At 48.2% G+C, this 27,409-nt stretch overlaps 1 protein-coding gene across 2 annotated transcripts in view; it reads right to left on the reverse strand.

The window, feature by feature from the left end:
* vipr2 (vasoactive intestinal peptide receptor 2) overlaps positions 1–27,409 on the reverse strand; it is a 234,022-nt gene that overhangs the window by 64,057 nt on the left and 142,556 nt on the right. For both annotated transcript variants that reach the window (XM_072508244.1, XM_072508245.1), the window contains one exon: positions 6,810–6,939. In XM_072508244.1, coding sequence (XP_072364345.1) covers positions 6,810–6,939 — 130 coding nt within the window. The remainder of the gene's footprint in view (positions 1–6,809; positions 6,940–27,409) is intronic.

The raw sequence follows: 27,409 nt of genomic DNA on the forward strand, positions 1-27,409 counted from the left end.
GAGGAAGTGACAAAGTTAATCGATGAGGGAAGGGCTGTAGATGTCATATACATGGACTTCAGTAAGGCGTTTAATAAAGTTTCCCATGGCAGGTTGATGGAAAAAGTGAAGTCGTATGGGGTTGAGGGTGTACTAGCTAGATGAATAAAGAACTGGCTGGGCAACAGGATACAGAGAGTAGTGGTGGAAGGGAGTGTCTCAAAATGGAGACAGGTGACTAGTGGTGTTCCACAGGGATCCGTGCTCGGACCACTGTTGTTTGTGATATACATAAATGATCTGGACGAAGGTATAGGTGGTCTGATTAGCAAGTTTGCAGATGATACTAAGATTGGTGGAGTTGCAGATCGCGAGGAGGACTGTCAGAGAATACAGCAAAATATAGATAGGTTGGAGAGTTGGGCAGAGAAATGGCAGATGGAGTTCAATCCAGGTAAATGCGAGGTGATGCATTTTGGAAGATCTAATTCAAGAGCGGACTATACGGTCAATGGAAGAGTCCTGGGGAAAATTGATGTCCAGAGAGATCTGGGAGTTCAGGTCCATTGTACCCTGAAGGTGGCAACGCAGGTCGATAGAGTGGTCAAGAAGGCATACAGCATGCTTGCCTTCATCGGACGGGGTATTGAGTACAAGAGTCGGCAGGTCATGTTACAGTTGTGTAGGACTTTAGTTAGGCCACATTTGGAATACTGCGTGCAGTTCTGGTCGCCACATTACCAGAAGGATGTGGATGCTTTAGAGAGGGTGCAGAGGAGGTTCACCAGGATGTTTCCTGGTATGGAGGGTGCTAGCTATGAAGAAAGCTTGAGTAGATTAGGATTGTTTTCGTTGGAAAGACGGAGGTTGAGGGGGTCCTGATTGAGGTCTACAAAATTACGAGAGGTATGGACAGGATGGATAGCAACAAGCTTTTTCCAAGAGTGGGGGTGTCAATTACAAGGGGTCACGATTTCAAGGTGAGAGGGGGAAAGTTTAAGGGAGATGTGCGTGGAAAGTTTTTTACGCAGAGGGTGGTGGGTGCCTGGAACGCTTTGCCAGCGGAGGTGGTAGAGGCGGGCACAATAGCATCATTTAAGATGCATCTAGACAGATATATGAATGGGCGGGGAACAGAGGGAAGTAGATCCTTGGAAAATTGGAAGAGTCCTGGGGAAAATTGATGTACAGAGAAATCTGGGAGTTCAGGTTCATTGTACCCTGAAGGTGGGAACGCAGGTCGAAAGAGTGGTCAAGAAGGCATACAGCATGCTTGCCTTCATCGGACAGGGTATTGAGTACAAGAGTCGGCAGGTCATGTTACAGTTGTATAGGACTTTGGTTAGGCCACATTTGGAATACTGCGTGCAGTTCTGGTCACCACATTACCAGAAGGATGTGGATGCAGAGGAGGTTCACCAGGATGTTGCCTGGTATGGATGGTGCTAGCTATGAAGAAAGGTTAAGTAGATTAGGATTGTTTTTGTTGGAAAGACGGAGGTTGAGGGGGGACCTGATTGGGGTCTACAAAATTATGAGAGGTATGGACAGGGTGGATAGCAACAAGCTTTTTCCAAGAGTGGGGTGTCAATTACAAGGGGTCACGATTTCAAGGTGAGAGGGGGAAAGTTTAAGGGAGATGTGCGTGGACAGATTTTTACTCAGAGGGTGGTGGGTGCCTGGAACACTTTGCCAGCGGAGGTGGTACGATAGCATTATTTAAGATGCATCTAGACAGATATATGAACGGGCGGGGAACAGAGGGAAGTAGATCCTTGGAAAATAGAAGACAGGTTTAGATAAAGGATCTGGATCGGCGCAGGCTGGGAGGGCCGAAGGGCCTGTTCCTGTGCTGTAATTTTCTTTGTTCTTTGTTCTTGACCCACCGGGTAGGACCATACGTAACCTATGCCGGCGGGACTCGGCCGAACTTGGCAGGCACTAGGACCGTAGAGGCCCGGAGAATCGCCGGGGGGGGGGGCCATTTTCAACAGCCCCCGGCCGGCGTGGCGGCGATCCTGTGGGCGCCCGAGAATCGGCGAGCCGGCGTCGGAGCGTCGGGGCACGGCCCCGGTGATTTTCCGACCCGGCGCAGAGTCGGAGGATCCCGGCCATGAAGTCTCCAGATGAAAGCTTAAGAACAAATTATCTATAGACAACTTGGATGTATTCAAACGCAGATTTCATGATTGTTTGTTACATAACAGCACGCGGGGACCTGGATTTAATTCTGGCCTTGGATGGCTGTGTCGAGTTTACACGTTCTCGACATGTCTGCGGGGTTTCCTCCGGGTGCTACAGTTTCTTCCCACAGTCCAAAGATGTGCAGGTTAGGTGGATTGGCCATTGCCCATTACTGTCCAAGGCTGTTTAGGTTAGGTGGGGTTGCGGGTGTGTGGGCCTAGGTCTGGTGCTCTTTCTGAGACTCGATGGGCCGAATAGCGTCCTTCTGCCCTGGATTCTATATACAAGCAAGTCTAGGAGATAAGTGTTTTCACTTCCTCTTTTTCTCATCAGAAAGCACTTAACTGCTGTCGATGTGGTGATGACCTGTCAATCGTAGCTAGATGTTTATAAACATTGTGGTCAGGTTCACAGCAGGGTATTTGAGATGCATTCAAGCATGAAGGGAGATGAAAATAAGCAATTCAGACACCTGGCTGTCTGGAAGCTATTACCTTATCAATTATAGCCTACTAAAAGCTATTTCTCTTTGAAAGAGAATAGAAGCTTTGCAGGTCAGGAATGATTCTACTCTGGTGGGAGAACGTAATCTCCCAAATGGAGAATCCAGCGCATAATTATCAAAATCAGCGTAGTAGAATTCTAACGCAATGTTTTCTCCAGGCATGCATCATTAGCATTTATCTTCTTTCTGCATCACCCTGAAATGCTCTGACAATCATTCAACGTCATGTGCACAGGTTGAACAAAGTTCCACGTGTGTAAAGTTAAAGACACTCATTTTAACTTAGCATTTGTAACTTATGGAACAGTTGTCAGCATTTATTATCCATTGAAAGCATTTAACTTGCTCCTTCAATAAAAGTTTAACTGATTAAATCTCACTAAGTGCAATATTTTTATTTGATTCTCTTTTAGTTGTATCCTGTCAGCCTGCTCAAAGTTGAAATCGAATGATCTTTTGACCTGAACTTCGGAAGTAAAAGAACCACAAAATGTTAAAGTCAGGCAGTTTGGCTCAAAAAATCAGGTGTTTTTTTCTGCCTGAACTACCTTATCTCCTACTTGCCACACAGATGCCTTTGTATTCCTGTTTTCTGGCAATTAGTAAATGTATTCATGAATTCCGTTTCAGCAAAGATCCATAGATTCATAGAATTTATTATTAGTTTCATAGAATTTACAGTGCAGAAGGAGGCAATTCAGCCCATCGAGTCTGCACCGGCTCATGGAAAGAGCACCCTACCCAAGTTCACCACCTCCACCCTATCCCCATAACCCAGTAACCCCACCCAACACTAAGGGCAATTTTGAACACTAAGGGCAATTTATCATGGCCAATCCACCTAACCTGCACATCTTTGGACTTTGGGAGGAAACCAGAGCACCCGGAGAAAACCGAGGCAGGCACGGGGAGAGCATACAAACTCCACACACATAGTCACCCAAGTCCGGAATTGAACCCGGGTCCTTGGTGCTGTGAGGCAGCAGTGCTAACCACTGTGCCACCATACTGTGCCGCCCCTCTGCTCTGTGGCATTTCCACATTGGAGGCACCATCTGTACAACCAGATTTTGTTCTAGTCTCTTCTTACCATCAATGTAATTAATCACTATTTATCTTTCCAAAGACAATTTTTAACATGCTTGCCTCGAGTGAAAAAAACCCACTCTGTTTTAAAGCCTGCGCAACTATAACCCTTCATCCCTGGTAATATTGAAAAGATCTTGTCCACTTAATTTCTAACATTCCTGTAAGAATGTGAACCAAACTTTATACAATACTCCAATCTACCACCCAGGTCTTGTATAAGTTCAACAATGACTTTGTTGCTTTCCTATTGTATTCCAGATGGAAACGTGGCAATGCTGTTCGCCTTTGGTGTGACCTTAGCCTTGTACCTTTCAGATAGGAACATAGGAATTAGGAGCAGAAATAGGCAATTTAGCCCTTCGAGCCTGCTCCGCCATTCAATCAGATCATGGCTGATCTCTTCCTGGTCTCAAATCCACCTCCCACCTGTTGCCCATATCCCTTTAACCTGTATTTTTTATCAGAAATATATCCAACACTTTCTTGAAATCATTTTATGACTCAGATTCCACCCCACCATGCGATATTAACTTATGCGTCTGTTCTCTTGCTCTCCTGCCATGATTTGAAGAAGAGCTCTTCATTCCCTAACATTTCCCCTTCAAACTATATCACGAAGAAAACTGATTCAAGCATTCAACAGATTCTAATATCCTTTAGGGAAAGGCGTCTGCCGTCCTTACCCGGTCTAGTTTACATGTGACTCTAGACCCACAGCAATTTGGATGATTTAACTGCACTCTGAAGTGGCTCAGCCAGCAACTCAGTTCATGGGCAATTAGGGATGGGCAACAAATTCTGGCCTTGCCAGCGATGCCCAAGTCCCATTTAAGAATTTTTAAAAAATGTAATAGGTATTCGTGGGATCTTGCTGTTTGTCTTTTGTTTGGGGTTGGGGGAGGGGGGGGCGGAGGACAGTCATCCCTAGTTCTAGATTCTCCAACAAGAGGAAACATCCTCTCCACTTTCACCCTGCCAATATCACCTCAGGATCTTATATGTTTTAATCAAGTTGCCGCTCACTCTGCTAAACTCCAGTAGATACAAGGCCAACCTGTCCAACCTTTCCTCGTAAGACAACCCACCCTTTCCAGGTGTTAATCTAATGAACCTTCTCTGAACTGCTTCCAATGCATTTGCATCTTTCCATAAATAAGGACACCAATTCTGTACACAATAGCCCAGATGTGGTCTCACCAATCCCTTGTATTGCTGAAGCAAAAGCTCCCTCCTGTTATATTCAATTCCCATTGCAATAAATAATAACATTTGATTAGCATTCCTAATTATTTGTTGTACCAGTATACTGCCCATTTGTGATTCATGAACTGAGACACCCAGATCCCTCTGCTTCTCAGAGTTCTGAAATGTGTCAATATTTGGTTAATAGGCTTCTTTTTTATTCTTCCTACCAAAATGGACAACTTCAGATTTTCCCAAGTTATGCTCCATTTGCCAGATCTTTGCCCACTCACTTAACCTACCTATAACTTTTCGTAGCCTCCTAATGTCCTCTTCACAATTTACCTTCCTATCTATCTGTGTATTCAGCAAATTTGGCAACCATCCCTCAATCCCTTCCTCCAAGTCATTTATATAAGTTGTAAACGGTTGAGGTCCCAGCACAGATTCCTGCTGCACACCATCCGTTACACCTCGTCAACCTGAAAAAGATCAATCTATATCAACTCTGCTTCCTGTAAGCCAGCCAATCTTCTACCCATGCCAATATATTAGCCATCACATGAGCTTTTATGTGGCATTTTATCAAAAAAACCCTACTGATTTCTGGAAGTTCAAGCTGATTGAAAAGTATTAAATATCTGTCCGGAAAGACTCAAAAGAAAATCTTATCGGTTGGAATTTAATGTGAACAATGGCGGGGTCTGACCCATTGGTTAGAAAACCAATGGAAGCCAGCATCACTTTTCTCAGGGAGACCCAACACTATTTCACTCCATTCAGATGCTTACCTGCACAGGGTTAGGCCTTCCTTTCGATTAAACCCTCAGTGGGGCATAGATTCCACCCCCGAGAGCTACTGGTCAACCAGAGGCCGCAGCACTCCAGTACCTGCAACACCACTGGGAGCAGTGGCCATGGCCGGTATTACAGGGGCTACTGATGGATCCCTGGGGACAGGTGAGCACAGGAGGGATGGGGGTTACAGAAACAGACTCACCAGAGAGGAGAGATGGGGGGATCGGAAACAGACTTGGGGGCGCGGGGTTGGCTTCTTGCGGATGCCGGGTTCCTCAATCGGTAACAGAGTGATCATGAATGAGGAGCGCCCACCCCCACCTGGTAACCCAAAGGCAAACGTGGCGCCCTCCCCGGATGGCATGCCCTCTGCCCACCGCTGGTTGAAAACCAGCGGTGACAGGGCGAGGCCCTACCAGGTTTGGTAAGAGGTTTCAATTGGCATCTGGATGGAAAGGCTGCTCGAAAGTCTTCTACAATACCTTACTTCCACCCTCTCCCCGTACCACAGAACAATAGAATTCCTACAGTGCAGAAGGAGGCTATTCGGCCCATCGAGTCTGCACCGACCCTCTGAACGAGCATCCTACCTAGGCCCACTCCGCCGCCCCATCCCCATAACCCCACCTAACCTGCACAGCTTTGGACGCTAAGGGGAAATTTAGCATGGCCTATCCACCTAACCAGCACATCTTTGAATGCACATACCCTTTGACACCTGATCGGAGGAAGGCAAGAGAGGCCTGGATCTCTGTTCTGCACCCTCCTGCCCAATCACATGACCACCCTTTAAGGCCCCCAAACCAGCCTGGGCAGTGTGGGGGGTGCGGGGGAAGCTTTAAATTCTACCCATGGCTGTTAAACTTATGTGCTTCAATGTAATGCTTTCGGACTTATGTGGTATAGACCATCTTTCTGTTGTGAGCATTGCATTTCAAAGTAATTAACTGAGTGTGAAGTTCTTGTGATTAGGTGTCTTGTCAATACAAATGTTATTAACGGATCATTCTTATTGTTGGTAATCTGTGGGCATAAGACTTGATTGTGCTGAATGAACGTAAGAGTGACTTACCAGTGCTGTTTCATTACACTGCCCAGAATCTGAATACAGTGTGACATCCTTCAGTAAAACAGATATTGCGCGCAAAATGAAAGAAAGGAACAGATTCAGGTGGATGTAATTCCGAGTGCAACGAAGTTTCCTGGATGCAGGGAAAAAAAGAACGGAAAAGAATTAGTTTGTCTGAAATTTTTTAAAATCATGTGATGTGGGCATTGCTGTCTGGGCCAGCATTTGTTGACCATCCCGAATTGCCCTTGGACTGAATGGCTCGCTAGGCCACTTCAGGGGGCATTTTAAGAATCAACCACATTTCTATGGATTTGGAGTGGCATGTCGGCCACACCACGTAAAGATGAAAGATTTCCTTCCCTAAAGGGCATTTGTGAACCTGATGGGTTTTTACATCAGTCATCAATAGACTTTGAATTCCAAATTTGTATTGAATTAAAATTCCAAGATGGGATTTGAACCCGGGTGCCCAGAGCATGAACCTGGGTCTCTGCATTACCTTCCCAGTGCCAAAACCACTACGCCACCACCTTCTCCCAGAAATACATCCCTTTCACTTTGATTTTCCAATTGGCATTCATTTAATATTGGTTACTGTCGGTGATAAAATAAATTCCATTGAAAGAAATCTACTTTTGTCCAAAAAGGCTATTGACCCTAAAGGGACTATATAGAAACTGAACTGTCATATTTTGTATTGTTGGATAAACAGCTCTTGTCCTTAATATTGAACATTGTTGCTTTGTGATAGTTTTAACCTGCATATTAAGTGCCAATATTGCTAAAACATGGCTGCACAGTGGTTAGCACTGCTGCCTCTCAGCGTCAGGGACCAGGGTTCAATTCTGACCTTGGGTGACTGTCTGTGTGGAGTTTGCATGTTCTTCCTGTGCCTGTGTGGGTTTTCCTCTGGGTGCTCAGGTTTCCTCCCACAGTCCAAAGATGTGCGGGTTAAGTAGATTGGCCGTGTTAAATTGCCCCTTAATGTCCAAAGGCTAGGTGGGGTTACGGGGATAGGGTGGGAGAGTGGGCCTAGGTTAGGGTGCTCTTTTGGAGGTTCAGTGCAGACTTGATTGGCCGAATGGCTTCCTTCTGCACTGTAGGGATTCCATTCTACGACATAAACCTACTCAGTCGTACAAAGTGTCCACCATCATGCCCACCCATGAATGAGACAGCCCCTAGTCTGGCTCTGAGTTTTAGTTTACATCCTAGACTCTCCAACCAGTGGTAAATGTGGGATGATTGATGTGCTCGAAGAAAAAATAAACCAAAAATATTTATGGCCACAATAGCTATCGAACTCATGTGTGACGTTCCTCTAGATATTATTTTGATGGAAATGTTAGCCTAGTTACACTGAATGAGTTCCAAGACACTGAAAGGTACAGAGCCAGAAAATACTGTAGCCCATCTATTCGGTCCCAAAAATGAATATTACTCAATCAAAAAAGATCTTTTCGAATCTTTCATGATTTGCCAGAGCAATTTACAGCCAATTAAGCACCTTTGAAGCAAATTGCTCTTATAATAAAGGAAACATGGTTGTCAATATGCACACAATGAGCTGGCACAAACTGCAATACAACAGGTAATATTTTTTAGTGATGTTTGGTTGATGGGTAAACATTAGCTCGGACACCATGGAGAACTCCCTAGCTGTTCATGCAAATAATGCCATGGGATTTTTCAAACCCATCGAGAGTTAAGGTCTCATCAAAAGATGTCTTTCCTCTCAGGTGGATATACAAGATACCATGACACTATTTGAAAAAGAACAGGGAAGTTCACCCTGGTATAAAACACCGGTTTGGCCTCAACTGGGGTATTGCTCCAGTTCTGGCCCCAGTTCTGGGCACCACACATTCGGAAGGATGTGAAGGCCGAGAAAAGATTCACGGGGATGGTCCCAGAGATGAGCAACATCGGTTGTGAAGATAGATTGGAGCATATCGGACTGTTTGCCTTGGAGAAGAGAATGTTGAGAGGAGATTTGATACAGGTATTCAAAATCCCGAATCGTCTTGGCAGAGTGGATAGGGAGACATTGTTCCCATTGATATAAGGACGATAACCGGAGGACCTCGAATGGAGGTGATTGGCCAAAGAGGCAACTTCGTCAAGAGGAAAGACTTTTGAATGTAGTGTGTGACCCCACATTACACAGCTGGTTGGCTCCTCGGAGTTGAAAAGAATGAAAGATAATCTTATTGAACCCGCGCTGCTGGCCTTGTTCTGCATCACAAACCAGCTGTCTAGCCCACTGAGCTAAACCAGCCAGAATTCTCTTCCACAGAGAGCAGTGGAAGCTAGGTCATTGAATATAATCAAGACTGAGTTAGATTATTGATTGGCATGGGGGTCAAAGGTTATAGGGACAGGCAGGAAAGTAGAGTGAAGGCCTAAGTCAGATCAACAATGACCGTATTCAATGGCAGAATAGGCTCGATGGGTTGAATGGCCTGTTTCTGTTCTTAATTCACAGAATCACTCAATTGGTACGGTTCAGAAAGCGCCATTCAGCCCATCATGCCTGCACCAGCACTCCAAATGACTTAGTGGCATCCTCCTGCCTTTTCCTTCTTTCTTATAATCTCCTTATTCTTATGATGTTAAGAGCAGTTAGCATCCAGGATGCAGTGCCTGAGAGTGTGGTGAAGGCAGATTCAATCATGGCTTTCGTAGGAGAAGTAGATCTGAAGAGAAAACAATTGTAGGGCGAGGGACAAAGGTGGGGGAGTGGCATCAAGTAAATTTGTGACAACTGTTGGTAGGAGGGAGGGTCACGGGGTGGAGGACACTGAGGAGGGTGGGAGGGTGGTCGGCAGCAAGGGCCAGGGGATGGCTCACAGCAGCCCCACCCCCTTCTCGATGTTTAATCCCTCAAGCAAGTACTGAGTGCCTGATGACAAAGGCCCACCCTTGGGTGCCCACAAGCAAATGTGGCCGGTTTACTTTCTGAGCTTCCCAAGTGGTGAGTCCCTTGCCGATGAATACCACCAGTGATGATATGAAGCCGCTAGTGCATTAGTTGCCCACCTTTGGGCCTCAATTGGTGATGGGGCGAGTAGCCTGTCCACTTGCCTTCCCATCTTGGGCTTAATTAGGGCTGTGGTTGGAACATCGCAGGACCCCCATCCACCTCAATCCCACCTGATTAAATGACCCCCACCAACAAAGTTGGATGGCGGAATGCCATCAAATTAACTAATGTACCACCTCACTTTATTTGGATTGGGGTTATTGTCACGTCTACCGAGGTACAGTGGAAAGTATCGTTCTGCATACAGTATTTTCAGTGATGCTGCTCAAATAATAACAACTTGCAGTTATGTAGCACCCTTAACATGTAAAGAGGTTCAAAGGTTCAATTAAAGAAGGAGGGAGAGTTAAAAGAGTGTGTTCTGAGATGTTCTTCTACCTGTGGACTCTAGACTTGTACTTGGTTCTTAGACAGACTGTAGACGTACTCTAGGATCTGCCTAACACTTGGGGCAGGATTCTCTGGTTCCCCAGCGGTGTGTTTCTCAGCGATGGCCCTTTTGCTGGCGGAGGGATTCTATCTTCCCGCCACTTGCCAATGGGATTTCCCATTGAAGCACCCCACGCTGCCGGGAAACCCGTGGGCAGGGGGTGCGCCGCCAGTGGGAAAAGAGAATCCCAACAGCTGTATTATTCCAGCCCAGTTTATTTGCATTCCTTTCGAACAGGTTACAGAGCAAGGACATTGTATTCCAACCTCTCTCTCAAGATTAACACATCACTGACTGATGTCAGTAGTACATCATTACCAACGTCAGACATTAGCATATTCCATCTGTCAACTCTTTGTACTACAGAGAGGATGAGGAAGGAAATTCCAGAGCTTTGGGCCCAGGTGTCACAGCACTTAACAATGAATTGAACTTCTGCTATGGCACGATTCAGCGACCCCGTTGCGCCTGGCTTGGATCTGGGCGCCAAGGATGAATCGCGCGCGAGCTCCAAATCGGGCGAGATCCAGATCACACTGGGCGGCCCGTCGCGATCTGGATCTCACCCTCACTGTATATATAAATGCGCCTAACGGCTCAGTTAAATACCCGGATACCAGATTCTCCCAGCACCCGGGACTCACCAGCCGAGCCTGGCAAACCTCGCCAGAGCGCCATTTAGTACTTGTCCACACAAACATGGATTAGGCACACCAGCACTTCGGGGGGGGGGGGGGGGTGCTCTCCCAGGCCATTGGAGACCCTCAGGTGGTCAGGACAGGACAGGGTGGCACTCTGGTATTCCCCCTGGCAGCTAGGCACCTTTGCACTGCCTGACATTGGGGGGGGGGGGGGGGGGGGGGGGGCGGCATTGCTGCAGGTAATCCTGTTAACTGCAGCCTCGCGGAGAGAATCTTCCTGAGGTCAAAAAAATGTCAATGTGCTGCTGGATAGCAGGATAAATCTTGGCACTGCCGCCACCGAAAATCACCCCATTAAACGTTTCGTTCAGCGGACTTTAACTAGAGTCCGCTGAATCGCACCCTATATAGTCCACTGAGCCTCTTAATCAAATTTACCTCTAAGAATTCTAAAATATTCATTCTCATCGCCTCTGCCGTTTGTTCTCTTTGCAGATGTCAACAAAACTATTTCAGCACTTAATGTCATGAAATAAAACTGCTGCGTGTGCTTTACTCAGCTAAATTCTCCGCCCTGTCAGATCCTGGGGCACTGGGACATATTGTTAGCATTTTACGACCAAGATACTGATTTTCTTTAAGGATGGGGAAGGCGAGATGCTTGGATGTCAGATTTTTAAACCAAATTAAATTACATGTTCAATACGTTGTAAGTTAAAGCCCTTTGAGTAATAAAGCGTACAATCATGCCTTGACATCAAGATGGGTTTTTAAAAAAAATGATAGCCAATGCTTAATGTGCACAAAATATTTTCGCCACTGTAACACAGTAAAGAACAATGGAGCCTTCAGTTTCTCAGAAGGGCTATTTCCCTCCACTACATGGTTAGTGACTAATCAATAGTCAGGCAAAAGGCAACGATTACTGTGCGTGGTTATGAGAGGAATTCAAGGGGTGTATTAAAATCTACTTTAAAGCTAGTGCTTGAAATGAGACCTTTTCCCTCGGAATGTTTCTTTTTCCGATCAGTGCCATTCCAACATTTGCAACATTTAATATTAAATGGATAATTTGGAACAGTGGTAATTGCTGCAATTAACTTGTCCCTGATTCCATTATTCTATCTGGTGGTAAGTGCAATTAATGCAGGAAAGTGGAGTTGACGGGGCCAAGTTCAACCGCAATCTTATTGAATGACAGAGCGGGTTCAGGGGGCCCTTTGATCGATTTTGGATGGAACATCGCCTCACACGGCACAATCCAGTGAGGTAAATGGGTGCAACAGTGATAGAAGAAATTCAAAACAGGGACTGCAAACTGTTTAAGATTTGAAAGAAACAAAGGAACAAATGTGATATGAATTAGCGGAGTGTGAAGTCGAAAGCCATCCAGTCACATTAGCGGATCTCACACTGAACACGTTCCTATCACCCAAGCGATTAACAAAGCCACAGAATCACAGGAGCGCTGGAGGGAAGGTTAGTGGCGCTGTTAAGTGTATACGGCCCCAATTGGGACGATGTGGGATTCGCAAAGGTGCTTGGGGCCATCCCCGACTTGGACACACATGAACTGATAGTGGAGGGGGACTGGAACTTGGTGCAGGAGCCAAGGTTGGACAAGTCACGGCCGCGCTCGCTGGTCCCATCAGGGGGGGGCGAAGGCGCTGGCTGGGCTAATGGTGGAAATGGGGGGGGGGGGGGGGGGGGTGGACGCTTGGAGGTTTCTGCACCCGAGGGATCGGGAGTACTCGTTTTTCTCAGCTGCCCATAAGGTATATTTGCGGATCGACTTTTTTGTGATGGGGAAGGCTTTGCTGGCTGGAGTTAAGGGGCCGGAATACCCGGCAATTGCAGTGTCAAATCACCCTCCGCATTGGGTGGATATGGTGCTGGAGAAGGGGGTAACGCAGAGGCCGGGGTGGAAATTAGATGTGGGACTTTTGGGGGACCAAGTGTTCTGTGACAAAATTGAAAAGGTAATTAAGGAATATGTAGGTTTCAATTGTACGGATGACGTGTCGAAGGCAGTTGTCTGGGAGGCTCTAAAGGCGATGGTGAGGGGGGAGGTGATTTTGTTTAAGGCCGGGGTCGACAAAGAGGAGAGGTTGGAGCAGCAGAGGGTAATAGATGAGATGTTGGAGGTAGATAGGAGTTATGCAGAAGATGGGGACCCAGCAAAGCTGGAAAAGAGGAAAGAACTACAGGCGTGCTTTGACCAACTGTCTACCAGGAAGGCGGTGCGCCAACTGAGACGAGCAAGGGGTGCAGTTTACGAACATGGAGATAAGTCTGTTAGCAGGTCAGCTCCGGAGGGAAGCAGCGGCAAGGGAAATTGTGCAGGTGAGGGATAGGGCTGGGAAGCTGGTGGTGGCTCCGGATCTGATTAACAAGGTTTTTGAGGAATTTTATGAGAGGTTGTGCAGGTCATAGCCACCTGGGGGGGAGACCGTGAGATGCAGGAATTTCTAGATGGGTTGGAGTATCCGAGGTTAGGGGCAGGGTGGGGGGGGGGGGGGGCAGGGCTACATTAGAAGGAGCAATAGTGGAGCAGGAGATAAAGGATGCGACTGGGAGGATGCAGCCGGGGAAGGTGGCAGGGCCGGATGGGTTTCCGGTGGAATATTATAAAAATTTCAAGGATAAGCTGGCACCTCTGATGATGGGGATGTTTGAAGAGGCGATAGGGAAGGGGGTTTTTGTGAGGGCCACGAAGAATCTAGCACGAGATTTAAGGATACAAAGTAATAACATTTATTTACAATAACATATATATGTATATATATATATATATATATATATATATATATATATATATATATATATATATATATATATATATATATTATATATATATATATACTTCCCTTGCTGCACGCTCCTTCCTGCTGGTTCCTAAACTGGCCAGCTTTATTTATACTAGGAGTTTACTAATGGTTTCTCCGCCCCCGTCATTGGGGAAGCTCATACTCCCACAGGATTGTGGGATTGTCATTAGTCCCCAGCCAATGGTAAGTAGGCAGGTTATAACATCCCTCCCCCCCAAAGTCCAAGGAATCCACCGAAGACCCTGGCGAAGGAGGGCGCCGGACTCGTTTTGCCGCAGGCCGGACACCATTTGCACGCGGCGCTGGATCAGGCGGCGTGTAACGAGAAGGAGACCGGCGCTTCCGTGATGAACGGCGCAACGGTTGTACATCCACGGCCCGTGGACCCGAGGATTCCCCCTCTGATGCATCCTGTGTCTCCATCTCGGAGTCAGAGTCTGCTGCCTCCGTCATGTCAGCGTCTCTATCTCCATTCGGTTCTGTAACGACCTTCGCAGGCTTCGAGTGAGGCACCAGTGGAAGATTGTGAGGACTACCTTCCCTTGTCTCTGATCTCTGTGGCTGTAGAAATGAGCTCCGGGGGCGGGGAATCTTTTGAGGGGATAGTCTTCTGGACCGAACGTGGTCTACATGTTTGCGCTGGAGACGACCCTGGGCTTGCACCTGGTAAGATATAGGGCCCGTTTGGCGAAAGATTACACCAGGAACCCACTGGGCACCACCAGCAAAATGGCGAACGAACACTGGGTCACCGGGCGCAAACTGCCGAATCGGCCGATGCCGAGAAAATCCCTGTCCCTGCCGTTCTTGTGTGCGGCGTACGTTTGCGCCAATGACCGGGAAAACCATACTAAGGCAGGTACGAAGTCTCCGGCCCATTAGGAGTTCTGCGGGAGCTACGCCAGTCACCGCATGGGGGGTGGTTCTATATGTAAACAAAAAGCGAGCCAGTCTCGTGTCCACTGATTCGGAAGACTGCTTCTTTAGGCCTCTTTTGAATGTTTGCACTGCGCGCTCTGCCAACCCATTTGAAGCCAGGTGGTAAGGGGCAGTGCGGATATGGCGTATGCCGTTCATCTTCGTGAACCTCACAAACTCCTCACTCGTGAATGGAGTGCCGTTATCCATGACCAGCACCTCGGGGAGGCCATGCGTACTAAACAACAAACGCATCTTTTCAATTGTTGCGCAGGACGTTGTCCCCTGCATCTTATGCACCTCTAGCCATTTAGACTGGGCGTCAATTAATAGAAGGAACATGGATCCTTGAAAAGGGCCTGCAAAATCTGCATGCAAGCGCGCCCAAGGCTTCCCTGGCCATTCCCAGTGATGTAGGGGCGCGGCCGGCGGAAGCTTCTGATGCTCCTGGCAAATGGAGCAGTTTTGGGCCACCTTCTCAATGTCGGTGTCGAGGCCTGGCCACCAGACATAACTCCGGGCCAACATTTTCATTTTGGTCACACCTGGATGCCCATTGTGCAAGTCTGTTAGTATCAGCTCCTGGCCTTTTTCCGGGACAATCACACGTGTCCCCCACAAGAGGATGCCGTCTTCCACGCTGAATTCTGACAGCTTGGAGGAAAATGCCCGCAACTCGCCTGGGAGCTGTCTATGCTGCCCACCATACAGGACTATGTGCCGAACCTTTGACAGGACTGGCTCCGTCTGGGTCCACTCACGGATCTGTGATGCCGTGACAGGCAAGGTGTCCATAAAATTTATGGTTGCAACCACCTCACCGGTCGTGGGGGTCGACATGGGGCCGGTCGATAAAGGCAATCGGCTCAGTGCGTCGGCATTTGCTATCTGCGTTCCTGGTTTGTGCTCCAGAGAATACTCGTATGCAGCAAGCAACAAAGCCCAGCGCTGGATCCGTGCGGAAGCAATGGGCGGTATTGGCTTATCCTCTCTGAAAAGTCCCAGCAGAGGCTTATGATCAGTCACGATAGTGAAATGGCGGCCATACACGTACTGGTGGAAGCGTTTCACCGCAAAAACCACTGCCAGGCCCTCCTTCTCGATCTGTGCGTACTTTTTCTCCACTGCAGTCAATGTGCGGGAGGCGAAAGCTATCGGTCGCTCGGCCCCGTTCTCCATCTTGTGGGACAGGACGGCCCCAATACCATACGGGGATGCATCACATGTGACGAGCAAAGGCTTTCCAGGATCATAGTGGGTTAGTAACCCAGACGACGACAATTGTTGCTTTACCCGCTGGAAAGCGGTTTCTTGCGGCTGACCCCAAACCCAGGTGTGATTTTTCTTCAGCAGAAGGTGCCAGCGTAGTTGCCAGATTGGGGAGGAACTTCCCGTAATAGTTTTCGAGACCGAGAAAAGAACGAAGATGCGAAGTGTCAGTCGGGGCGGGGGCCTGTTGAATTGCACGCACCTTCTCTGCGATGGAGTGCAAACCTTCGCAGTCCACCCGATAACCCAGGTAGACTACTTTCTTTGCCTGAAATACGCACTTTGTGCGACGTAAACGGACTCCAGCCTCCGAAAGGCGTCTAAGGACAACCTCCAGATTTTCCAAATGTTCCTGCTCCGACGTCCCTGTAATCAAAACGTCATCTAAGTAGACAGCAACACGTGGTAAACCTCTCAAAATGCCCTCCATAACACGTTGAAAAATTGCACAGGCAGAGGATACTCCAAAGGGCAACCGTGTATATTCATACAGGCCCCGGTGTGTATTAATCGTTACATATGGTCGGGAGGCACGGTCCAGCTCCAACTGCAGGTCGGCGTGACTCATATCTAATTTTGTGAATGAGAGTCCACCTGCAAGCTTCGCGTAGAGATCCTCTATGCGAGGCATTGGATATCGGTCTAGTCGGAAGCCGTATTCACTGTAAGTTTATAGTCGCCACACAAGCAAATTGTGGCATCTGGCTTCATTACAGATATAATTGGTGCTGCCCAGTCAGCGAAACGGACGGGCCTGATAATACCCAAACTCTCCAAACGAGTGAGCTCCCCTTCTACCTTCTCGAGCAAGGCATAAGGCACCGGGCGCGCCCGGAAATAGCGCGGCGTGGCTCCTGGTTCGACTTGGATATGGGCTACGGCCCCTTTTATTTTCCCCAAACCAGGCTGGAATACATCTGGGTATCGTCCTAGCACCTCAGTCAACCCTTCAGAAACTGTTTGGAGGATGTGCTGCCATTGCAACCGCAAATGGCGCAACCAGTCCCGACCCAACAGGCTGGGCCCACGATAAGTGGGAAACGCCCCTCCTGACGTCCATAAACAACAGGGGTCATTGTAGTTCCTGCAATGTCCAGTGGTTCCCCCATGTAGGTGGCCAACCTGGCCTGTGAGTCGGTTAATGTAAGGGTCTGTATACCCTGCTTGATGCGGTCGAATGTCCTCTGGGCGATCATGGAGACCGCTGCGCCAGTGTCCAACTCCATCTCAAGCGGGTGGCCATTGACCACCCGCTTGAGAGCCATGAGGTGATGATGCAGCTGTACAAAACTTTGGTAAGGCCACATTTGGAGTACTGTGTACAGTTCTGGTCGCCTCATTTTAGGAAGGATGTGGAAGCTCTGGAAAAGGTGCAAAGAAGATTTACCAGGATGTTGCCTGGAATGGAGAGTAGGTCTTACGAGGAAAGGTTGAGGGTGCTAGGCCTTTTCTCATTAGAGCGGAGAAGGATGAGGGGCGACTTGATAGAGGTTTATAAGATGATCAGGGGAATAGATAGAGTAGACAGTCAGAGACTTTTTCCCCAGGTGGAACACACCATTACAAGGGGACATAAATTTAAGGTGAAAGGTGGAAGATATAGGAGGGATATCAGAGGTAGGTTCTTTACCCAGAGAGTAGTGGGGGCATGGAATGCACTGCCTGTGGAAGTAGTTGAGTCGGAAACATTAGGGACCTTCAAGCAGCTGTTGGATAGGTACATGGATTACGGGAAAATGATATAGTGTAGATTTATTTGTTCTTAAGGGCAGCACGGTAGCATTGTGGATAGCACAATTGCTTCACAGATCCATGGTCCCAGGTTCAATTCCGGCTTGGGTCATTGTCTGTGCGGAGTCTGCACGTCCTCCCCGTGTCTGCGTGGGTTTCCTCCGGGTGCTCCGGTTTCCTCCCACAGTCCAAAGATGTGCGGGTTAGGTGAATTGGCCAATGATAAATTGCCCTTAATGTCCAAATTGCCCTTGGTGTTGGGTGGAGGTGTTGAGTTTGGGTAGGGTGCTCTTTCCAAGAGCTGGTGCAGACTCAAAGGGCCGAATGGCCTCCTTCTGCACTGTAAATTCAATGATAATCTATGATTAATCTAGGACAAAGGTTCGGCACAACATCGTGGGCCGAAGGGCCTGTTCTGTGCTGTATTTTCTATGTTCTATGTTCTATGACCCGTACTGTCACCTTAATGGGGGCCACACGGGGAGCTGCCACACAATGCAACTGCAGGCAGTCGTCCTCCGTCTCAACGTCCTCAGGAGTAGTCGCCGCAGGTTCATCCACATGGAAGGTACGGCCCCTGGGCTGGTCCCAGTTACGTCCCCTGGGCTGGTCCCAGTTTCGGTCGGAACGACGGCGCCTCTGGCGCCCCCAGGACCGCCGTCCGTGACGGGGTCGGCGCCTACAAGACTGACACGGTTCTGGAGAAGGCTCCCTTCGGGGAGGAATGTCCGACGGCCACTGGCGTCGGTCCGGACGTTGCCTCGCCCAAGGTACCGCAGGAGTGCGGGGGGACATTTTCGGACGGAAGGGGTTGCGCCCCAAGGCATGCACTTCCATTCCCTGTAGCTCCTGCACTCCTCGTTCTGCGCTCTCTTGGGACAATACTATTTGAATGGCCTGTTGAAAAGTCAATGTTGGCTCAGCTAACAACTTTCTCTGGGTGGCCGCATTGTTAATACCGCAAACCAAACGGTCACGTAACATTTCTGACAAGGTCTCACCATAGTCACAGTACTCCGCAATCCTGCGCAGCCCGGATAGAAAATCGGCAAGGGATTCTCCAGGGGTCCTCTCAGCGGTATTAAACCGGTAATGCTGGACTATCGTGGATGGGGTTGGGTTAAAATGTTGCCCCACTATATTCACAAGTTCATCAAACGTTTTGGTGTCCGGCGCAGCTGGGTACGTAAGGCTCCTAATCACCCCAAACGTATGCGGCCCGCAGGCGGTGAGCAATATGACCACCTGGCGCTCGTTTTCGGTGATACTGTTTGCCCGGAAATAGTAACGCATCCGTTGTGTGTACTGGTTCCAGCTTTCCAGCGCAGCATCAAAAACATTCAAACGTCCGTACAGAGGCATGGTATAATAGAAAACAACTTCCAACCTGTATCCAACAAAAATCCAGGGAGATGGCTTCAGCAGTGTAGACAGCTATTCACTTTAACCTTCGTCGCCAGTTTTGTGAGGGCCACGAAGAATCCAGCACGAGTTTTAAGGATACAAAGTAATAACATTTATTTACAATAACATATGATGGCAGCAGAAGCTTCCCTTGCTGCACACTCCTTCCTGCTGGTTCCTAAACTGGCCAGCTTTATTTATACGAGGAGTTTACTAATGGTTTCTCCGCCCCCCTCATTGGGGAAGCTCATACTCCCACAGGATTGTGGGATTGTCATTAGTCCCCAGCCAATGGTAAGTAGGCAGGTTATAACAGGGGTGTTGCCACAAACTTTGGGGCAGGCATCGATTTCCCTGTTACTAAAAAAAGATAAGAATCCAACGGAGTGTGGGTCGTATAGGCCCACATCGCTTCTGAACACTGTTGGAGAGGTTTTAAACTAATGTGGCAGGGGGATGGGAACCAGATTAGGAAGTTAGAGGTCAGTAAAGAGGCAGCAACTAAAGCCAGTAAGGTACGAGATAATAAACTCAATGTGACTAAGGGGAAGAGTAGACAGGAAGAGATAATGAACGCAAAGGGACAGGTGGTCTGAGGTGCATTTGTTTCAATGCGAGAAGTGTAGCAGGAAAGGCAGATGAATTTAGGGCTTGGATTAGTACCTGGGAATATGATGTTATTGGTATTACTGAGACTTGGTTGAGGGAAGGGCAAGACTGCCAACTAAATATCCCAGGGTATAGATGCTTCAGGAGGGATAGAGAGGGAGGTAAAAGGGGTGGAGGAGTTGGATTACTGGTCAGAGATGATATCACAGCTGTGATTAAGGAGGGCACGATGTTGGATTCGAGCACTGAGGCAATATGGGTAGAGCTAAGAAATAGGAAGGGTGCAGTATCATTGTTGGGACTTTACTGCAGGCCTCCCAAAAGCGAGCGTGAAGTAGAGGTACAAATATGTAGACAGATTATAGAAAAATGTAGGAGCAATAGGGTGGTCGTGATGGGAGATTTTAACTTCCCCAACATTGAATGGGACTCATGTAGTGTTGGAGGCGTAGATGGCGCAGAATTTGTAAGGAGCATCCAGGAGAGTTTTCTAGAGCAGTATGTAAATAGTCCAACTCGGGAAGGGGCCATACTGGACCTGGTATTGGGGAATGATCCCGGCCAGGTGGTTGAAGTTTCAGTCGGTGATTACTTTGCGAATAGCGATCACAATTCCGTAAGTTTTAGAATACTCATGGACAAAGACGAGAGCCAAGTTTAACAAAATTCAGCAGGAACTAGGGAATGTGGATTGGGAGCAGCTGTTTAAGGGTAAATCCACATTTGAAATGTGGGAGTCTTTTAAGGAAATGTTGATTAGAGTGCAGGACAGACATGTCCCTGTGAAAATGAGGGATAGAAATGGCAAGATTAGGGAACCATGGATGACGGGTGGAATTGTGAGACCAGCTAAGGTGAAAAAGGAAGCATACATAAGATCTAGGCGACTTAAAACTGATGAAGCTTTGGAGGAATATCGGGAAAGTAGGACAAATCTCAAATGCGCAATAAAGAGGGCTAAAAGGGGTCATGAAATATCTTTGGCTAACAGGATTAAGGAAAATCCCAAAGCCTTTTATTCGTATATAAGGAGCAAGAGGGTAACTAGAGAAAGGATTGGCCCACTCAAAGACAAAAGAGGGAATTTATGCGTGGAGTCAGAGGAAATGGGTGAGATTCTTAATGAGTACTTTGCATCGGTATTCACCAAGAAGAGGGACATGACGGATTTTGAGGCTAGGGATGGATGATTTAAATACTCTAGGTCAAGTGGGCCTAAGGAAGGGGGCAGTTTTGGGTATTCTAAAAGGCATTAAGGTGGACAAGTCCCCAGGTCCGGATGGGATCTATCCCAGGTTACTGAGGGAAGCGAGTGATGAAATAGCTGGGGACTTAACAGGTATCTTTGCAGCATCCTTGAGCATGGGTGAGGTCCCGGAGGACTGGAGAATTGCTAATGTTGTCCCTTCGTTTAAGAAGGGTAGCAGGGATAATCCAGGGAATTACAGTCCTGTGAGCTTGATGTCAGTGGTAGGCAAACTGTTGGAGAAGATACTGAGGGATAGGATCTATTCACATTTGGAAGAAAATAGACTTATTAGTGATAGGCAACATGGTTTTGTGCAGGGAAGGTCATGTCTTACAAACCTAATAGAATTCTTTGAGGAAGTGACAAAGTTAATTGATGAGGGAAGGGCTGTAGATGTCATATACATGGACTTCAGTAAGGCGTTTGATAAAGTTTCCCATGGCAGGTTATTGAAAAAGTGAAGTCGTATGGGGTTCAGGGTGTACTAGCTAGATGGATAAAGAACTGGCTGGGCAACAGGAGACAAAGAGTAGTGGTGGAAGGGAGTGTCTCAAAATGGAGAAAGGTGACTAGTGGTGTTCCACAGGGATCCGTGCTCGGACCACTATTGTTCGTGATATACATAAATGATCTGGACGAAGGTATAGGTGGTCTGATTAGCAAGTTTGCAGATGATACTAAGATTGGTGGAGTTGAGATAGCGAAGAGGACTGTCAGAGAATACAGCAAAATATAGATAGATCGGAGAATTGGGCAGAGAAATGGCAGATGGAGTTCAATCCAGGCAAATGCGAGGTGATGCATTTTGGAAGATCTAATTCAAGAGCGGACTATACGGTCAATGGAAGAGTCCTGGGGAAAATTGATGTCCAGAGCGATCTGGGAGTTCAGGTCCATTGTACCCTGAAGGTGGCAACGCAGGTCGATAGAGTGGTCAAGAAGACATACAGCATGCTTGCCTTCATCGGACAGGGTATTGAGTACAAGAGTCGGCAGGTCATGTTACAGTTGTATAGGACTTTGGTTAGGCCACATTTGGAATACTGCGTGCAGTTCTGGTCGTCACATTACCAGAAGGATGTGGATGCTTTAGAGAGGGTGTAGAGGAGATTCACCAGGATGTTGCCTGGTATGGAGGGTGCTCGCTATGAAGAAAGCTTGAGTAGATTAGGATTGTTTTCGTTGGAAAGACGGAGGTTGAGGGGGGACCTGATTGAGGTTTACAAAATTATGAGAGGTATGGACAGGGTGGAGAGCAACAAGCTTTTTCCAAGAGTGGGGGTGTCAATTACAAGGGGTCACGATTTCAAGGTGAGAGGGGGAAAGTTTAAGGGAGATGTGCGTGGAAGGTTTTTTACGCAGAGGGTGGTGGGTGCCTGGAACGCTTTGCCAGCGGAGGTGGCAGAGGCGGGCACGATAGCATCATTTAAGATGCATCTAGGCAGATGTATGAACGGGCGGGGAACAGAGGGAAGTAGATCCTTGGAAAATAGGCGACAGGTTTAGATAAACGACCTGGATTGGAGCAGGCTGGGAGGGCCGAAGGGCCTGTTCCTGTGCTGTAATTTTCTTTTTTCTTTGATCTTTGAATGTGGACGCCAAAGTATTGGCGAAGGTACTGGCGGATAGGTTGGAGGAGTGCCTCCTGAAGGTGATAGGTGAGGATCAGACGGGGTTCGTGAGAGAGAGGCAGCTCTTTTCAAATGTTAGAAGGGTACTGAACATCGTTATGGCACCGGCAGAGGGGAAGGAAACAGAGGTGGTTGTGGCATTGGATGCTGAGAAGGCGTTTGATCGGGTAGAATGGGGGTACTTGACGGCAGTTCTGGAGCAGTTTGGGATTGGACCAATATTTGTGAACTGGGTAAAGCTACTATATAAGGAGCAAGGGCGGGTGTCCGCACAAACAACATCAGCTCGAGATACATTTCTCTCCACTGTGGGACAAGGCAGGGATGTCCTATGTCCCCCCTGCTGTTTGCACTCGCGATTGAGCCGTTGGTCATCGCATTAAGAAGTTCGGGGGTATTGAAAGGAATAGTGCGGGGCGGGGGGGGGGGGGGGGGGGGGGGAGGGGGGGGGGCGAGGAACAGAGCATAGGGTGTCCTTATATGCCGATGACTTGCTGTTATACGTGTCGGAACCGAGTGTGTTGATCGGGGGAAAATTGGAGCTGCTTCGAGTGTTTGGGTCTTTCTCGGGGTACAAACTAAATCTAGACAAGAGTGAGTATTTTGTGGTGTCTCGGCCGGGGGTGGGAGCAGGGGTGGGGGGGGGGGGCTGCCATTCCATAGGGCAGGGACTCACTTTAGGTACCTGAGGGTGCAGGTTGCCCGGGAGTGGGGGGGGGGGGCGGTGGAGCTCCGCAGGTACAACATTTCTAGTTTGGTGAGGAGAGTGAAAGCTGATCTGGCAAGGTGGGATGGTCTCCCTCTGTCACTGGCGGGTCGGGTACAGGCGGTTAAAATGAACGTGTTGCCGCGAATTCTGTTTATTTTTCAATGCCTGCCGATTTTCCTGCCAAAGATTTTTTTCAGAGAGATTGAGCGAAGGATTATGTCGTTCAAATGGGGAGGGAAGGTGGCCAGAGTTAGAAAGGTGCTGCTACAGAGGGGAAGGCAAGCACGGGGTTTGGGTCTTCCGAACCTGATGTATTTCTACTGGGCGACGAATGTGGAGAAAGTGCGGAGCTGGGTCAGAGGGGTTTATTCCCAGTGGGTCAGAATGGAGGAGAGTTTGTGCAGGGGTTCGGGATTGAAAGCACTAGCAACAGTGCTGCTCCCGATAGCCCCGGGGAAATACTCAGGGAGTCCGGTAATAATAGCTTCATTGAGAATTTGGGAGGCAGTTTCGCCAACATTTCGGGTTGGGGGTAGGGTCAAGGGAAATGCCGATTCGGGGGAACCACAGATTTGAGCCAGGGAGGTGGGATGGTAATTTTCGGAAATGGGAGGAGAAGGGGATTAAGACACTAAAAGATTTGTTTGTTAGGGGTCGGTGTGCAGTATTGAAGGAGCTGGAAGCGAAATATGGGCTTGAGCAGGGGGAAATGTTTAGATTTTGCCAGCCGGCCTCCAGATTGCTGGAGGAGGTGCTGACGACAGGGGGACTGGAAAAGGGGGTAGTGTCAGCGATTTATGGAGCTATTTTGGAAGAGAAGAAGGCACCACTGGAAGGGATCAAAGCAAAGTGGGAGGAAGAGTTGGGAGAGGATATGGAGGAGTGGTTCTGGTGTGAGATGCTCCGGAGAGTGAATGCCTCCACCACGTGCGTGAGGTTGGGGCTGATACAGCTGAAGGTGGTATACAGAGCACACCTCAAGAGGGCGAGGATGAGCCGATTCTTTGAAGGAGTAGAAGATGTGTGTGAACGTTGCGGGGGGGGGGGGGGGGGGCTAATCACGACATATGTTTTGGCCCTGTCCAAAGCTAGAGGATTACTGTAAGGAAGATTTTAGGGTAATTTCTAAAGTGGTGCACGTGAAACTGGACCCGGGCCTCCGGGAGGCCATAGTCAGGGTGTTGGACCAGCCAGGGTTGGAAACGGGTGCAGAGGCAGATGTTGTAGCCTTTGCCTCGTTGATCGCCCGAAGGCGGATCCTGATGGGTTGGAGAGCAGCCTCTCCACCCTGTGCCCTGGCGTGGCGGGGGGATCTGTTGGAATTCTTGACTCTTGAGAAGGTTAAGTTTGAACTTGGGGGAAGGATGGAGGGGTTCTACAATTCATGGGCATTATTCATCATGCACTTTCAAGAACTGGATAACATCGAACATTAGTTGGGGGGGAGTGGGTGGGAGGGTTGGGGGGCGGTGTGTGTTAAAGGTGACTATGGGTGATTCCTGATTCCTTTTTGACATTTGGTTACGTTAACGTGCGGGCTAATGTTTGGGGTTTGGTGGGAGGATGGGATTGTTGTTATTGATATGGGGATTGACATATTTGTTACTGATTCTTGTTTATTGTTGGTGGGTGTGAATGTGGGAGAAAATGTGAACAAGGAGAATAAAAAATATTTTTTTTTAAAACAAAGCCACAGAATCAATAGATTAGATTTTCCCCCTCCGACCAAGGAAGAACAAAGAAAATTACAGCACAGGAACAGGCCCTTCGGCCCTCCAAGCCTGTACCGACCATGCTGCCCACCTGAACTAAAAACCCCTACCCTTCCGGGGGATCATATCCCTCTGTTCCCATCCTATTCATGTATTTGTCAAGACGCCCCTTAAAAGTCATTATTGTATCTGCTTCCACTACCCCCCCAGGCAGCGAGTTCCAGGCTCCCACCATCCTCTGTGTAAAGACACTGGCCTCGTACATCTCCTTTAAACCTTGCCCCTCGCACCTTAAACCTAAGATTTTAGTTTCTACAGGCATCGTGATCGGCACAGGCTTGGAGGGCCGAAGAGCCTGTTACTGTGCTGTACTGTCTTTTTTCTTTGTTAGAGGGACTTCCATCCCGCCCATAATTTAGGTATAGGAAAACAAGTCTTTATTAACCAGCGAGGATGGTCATTTGGACTCTGTTAATGTTTGGCAACTGTGACTGGACATATTTCTACAAGTGTGTGCAAATGAGCACCTTCCTCCAACAACCCCAACTCTTGCCAACATACCCAATCTCACCTTCCCATACTAATTGGACAATGAGTACACTCTTCATAACCAGAGCCGGTGATTCCTGACTGTCAAACAGCCCATGTCTGATATCTTTATGACGATTAAATAAAGATATTCAAAAGAAATTTTAAAGACTAATTATTGCCTGGATAATATTTCTTCTTGGCTGCTCACAGCAGTGTTCTGGAGATTAATTTAGAATTCCTGCAGGCTCTTGGACTATCCTGGAGACTTGGCAGCTCTCGTTTACAGCAGCCATGCATCCTGAGTCCCCATTACTGTGGCATAACCCTTTGTATTCTGTGCCTTGAGATACTCAACCAAGGATCCTATTTGGCTTATTTATGGCCTTTTTCTACTTGTGTCACCACTTTTAATGATCTTTGTATCTGCACAAGGTTCATTATCCCATATCCAATGTACTTGGATGTGGTGTCCCTAGCGTGCCACTGCTCCCCAGACCTAGAATACCTGACCGTGAAGTGAAGCCCTTTGACCTCCCACGTGAATTCACCTCTGTACTCATCACAGCAGTCTGCATCCCACCCCAGGCGGAAGTGAAGGAAGCATTTGACGAGCTACACGCCACCATCAACAACCAAGAAACAAATCACCCTGAAGCCCTGACAATCGTGACTGGAGACTTCAACCAGGTCAACCTCAGGAAGGTTCTACCCAAACTCCATCAACATATTTCCTGCTCCACCAGAGGTGCAGACACCCTGGCCCACTGCTACACGAGCATCAAAGGCGCCTACCGCTCCATTCCCCGACCACACTTCGGCAAATCTGACCATAAGTCGGTACTCCTACTTCCAGCTTACAAACAGCAACTCAAGCGTGCTGAGCCAGTCAAGAAAACCGTGCAGTGCTGGTCCGAAGCACCCGAGGACATCCTCTGCGACTGCTTGGAGACTGTGGACTGGTCCATACTCAAGGCCGCGGCAGCTAACCTGGACGAGTACGCATCCACTGTCACCGACTTCATCAGTAAGTGTGTCAAGGACTGTGTACCAAAGAAGACAATACGGGTGTTCCCCAGTCAGAAACCTTGGCTCAACGAAAGGGTTCACACCCTGCTGAAGTCCCGGACGGAGGCGTTCATGTCTGACGACCCTGACCTAAATAAAAAATCCAGGTATGAGGCACAGAAAGCCATCAAGGACGCCAAAAGACAATACCGCATCAAACTAGAGTCCCAGGCCAACGACACTAACCCACAATGACGATTGTCATGATATCCACATCAGCATATCATGGTGCAATCACACACACACACTGATGGACAGGTAGATGGACCAACCAATACACACACAACATCACAGCCAATCACCAGTGAGAGCACACGCACTATAAAACAGGGAACACCACAGTTCCCGCTCATTCTGCCAGGAGATAGCTCAGAGCACAGAGCTCACAGCGTGCCACTCAGACGTACACCATGTGCTGAGTGCCTCACTAAGATAGTGCTAGGGGCTGGGTCCACAGGTTAGCTGGTGAAGTACGAACCACAGCCAGAAGTTAATAGTTATTATTGTACAGAATAATAAAACCGAGTTGTACCATCTACAACCGTGTTTGTTCGTTTGTGTATCGGAACACCCAACACGTCAACGATGTAAAAGGGCTTACATAAGATCACAGGCTACAAAGCAAGACCCGCGGAATATCTGGGGCTGGAGCATCCCTACCTGATGAACTGAACAGGTTCTATGCCAAGCAGACAGCCAATACATCAGTGCCACTCACCACACCAACCCTGGACACACCCATACCCATATTACAGCCTCAGAGGTAAGAGCTGCCTTCTTGAAAGTGAATCCGCAGAAAGCGACGGGCCCCGACGGAGACCCTGGACGAG

Source organism: Scyliorhinus torazame, chromosome 6 (genome assembly GCF_047496885.1).
Source record: "Scyliorhinus torazame isolate Kashiwa2021f chromosome 6, sScyTor2.1, whole genome shotgun sequence".
In the NCBI taxonomy this organism is placed as follows: domain Eukaryota; kingdom Metazoa; phylum Chordata; class Chondrichthyes; order Carcharhiniformes; family Scyliorhinidae; genus Scyliorhinus; species Scyliorhinus torazame.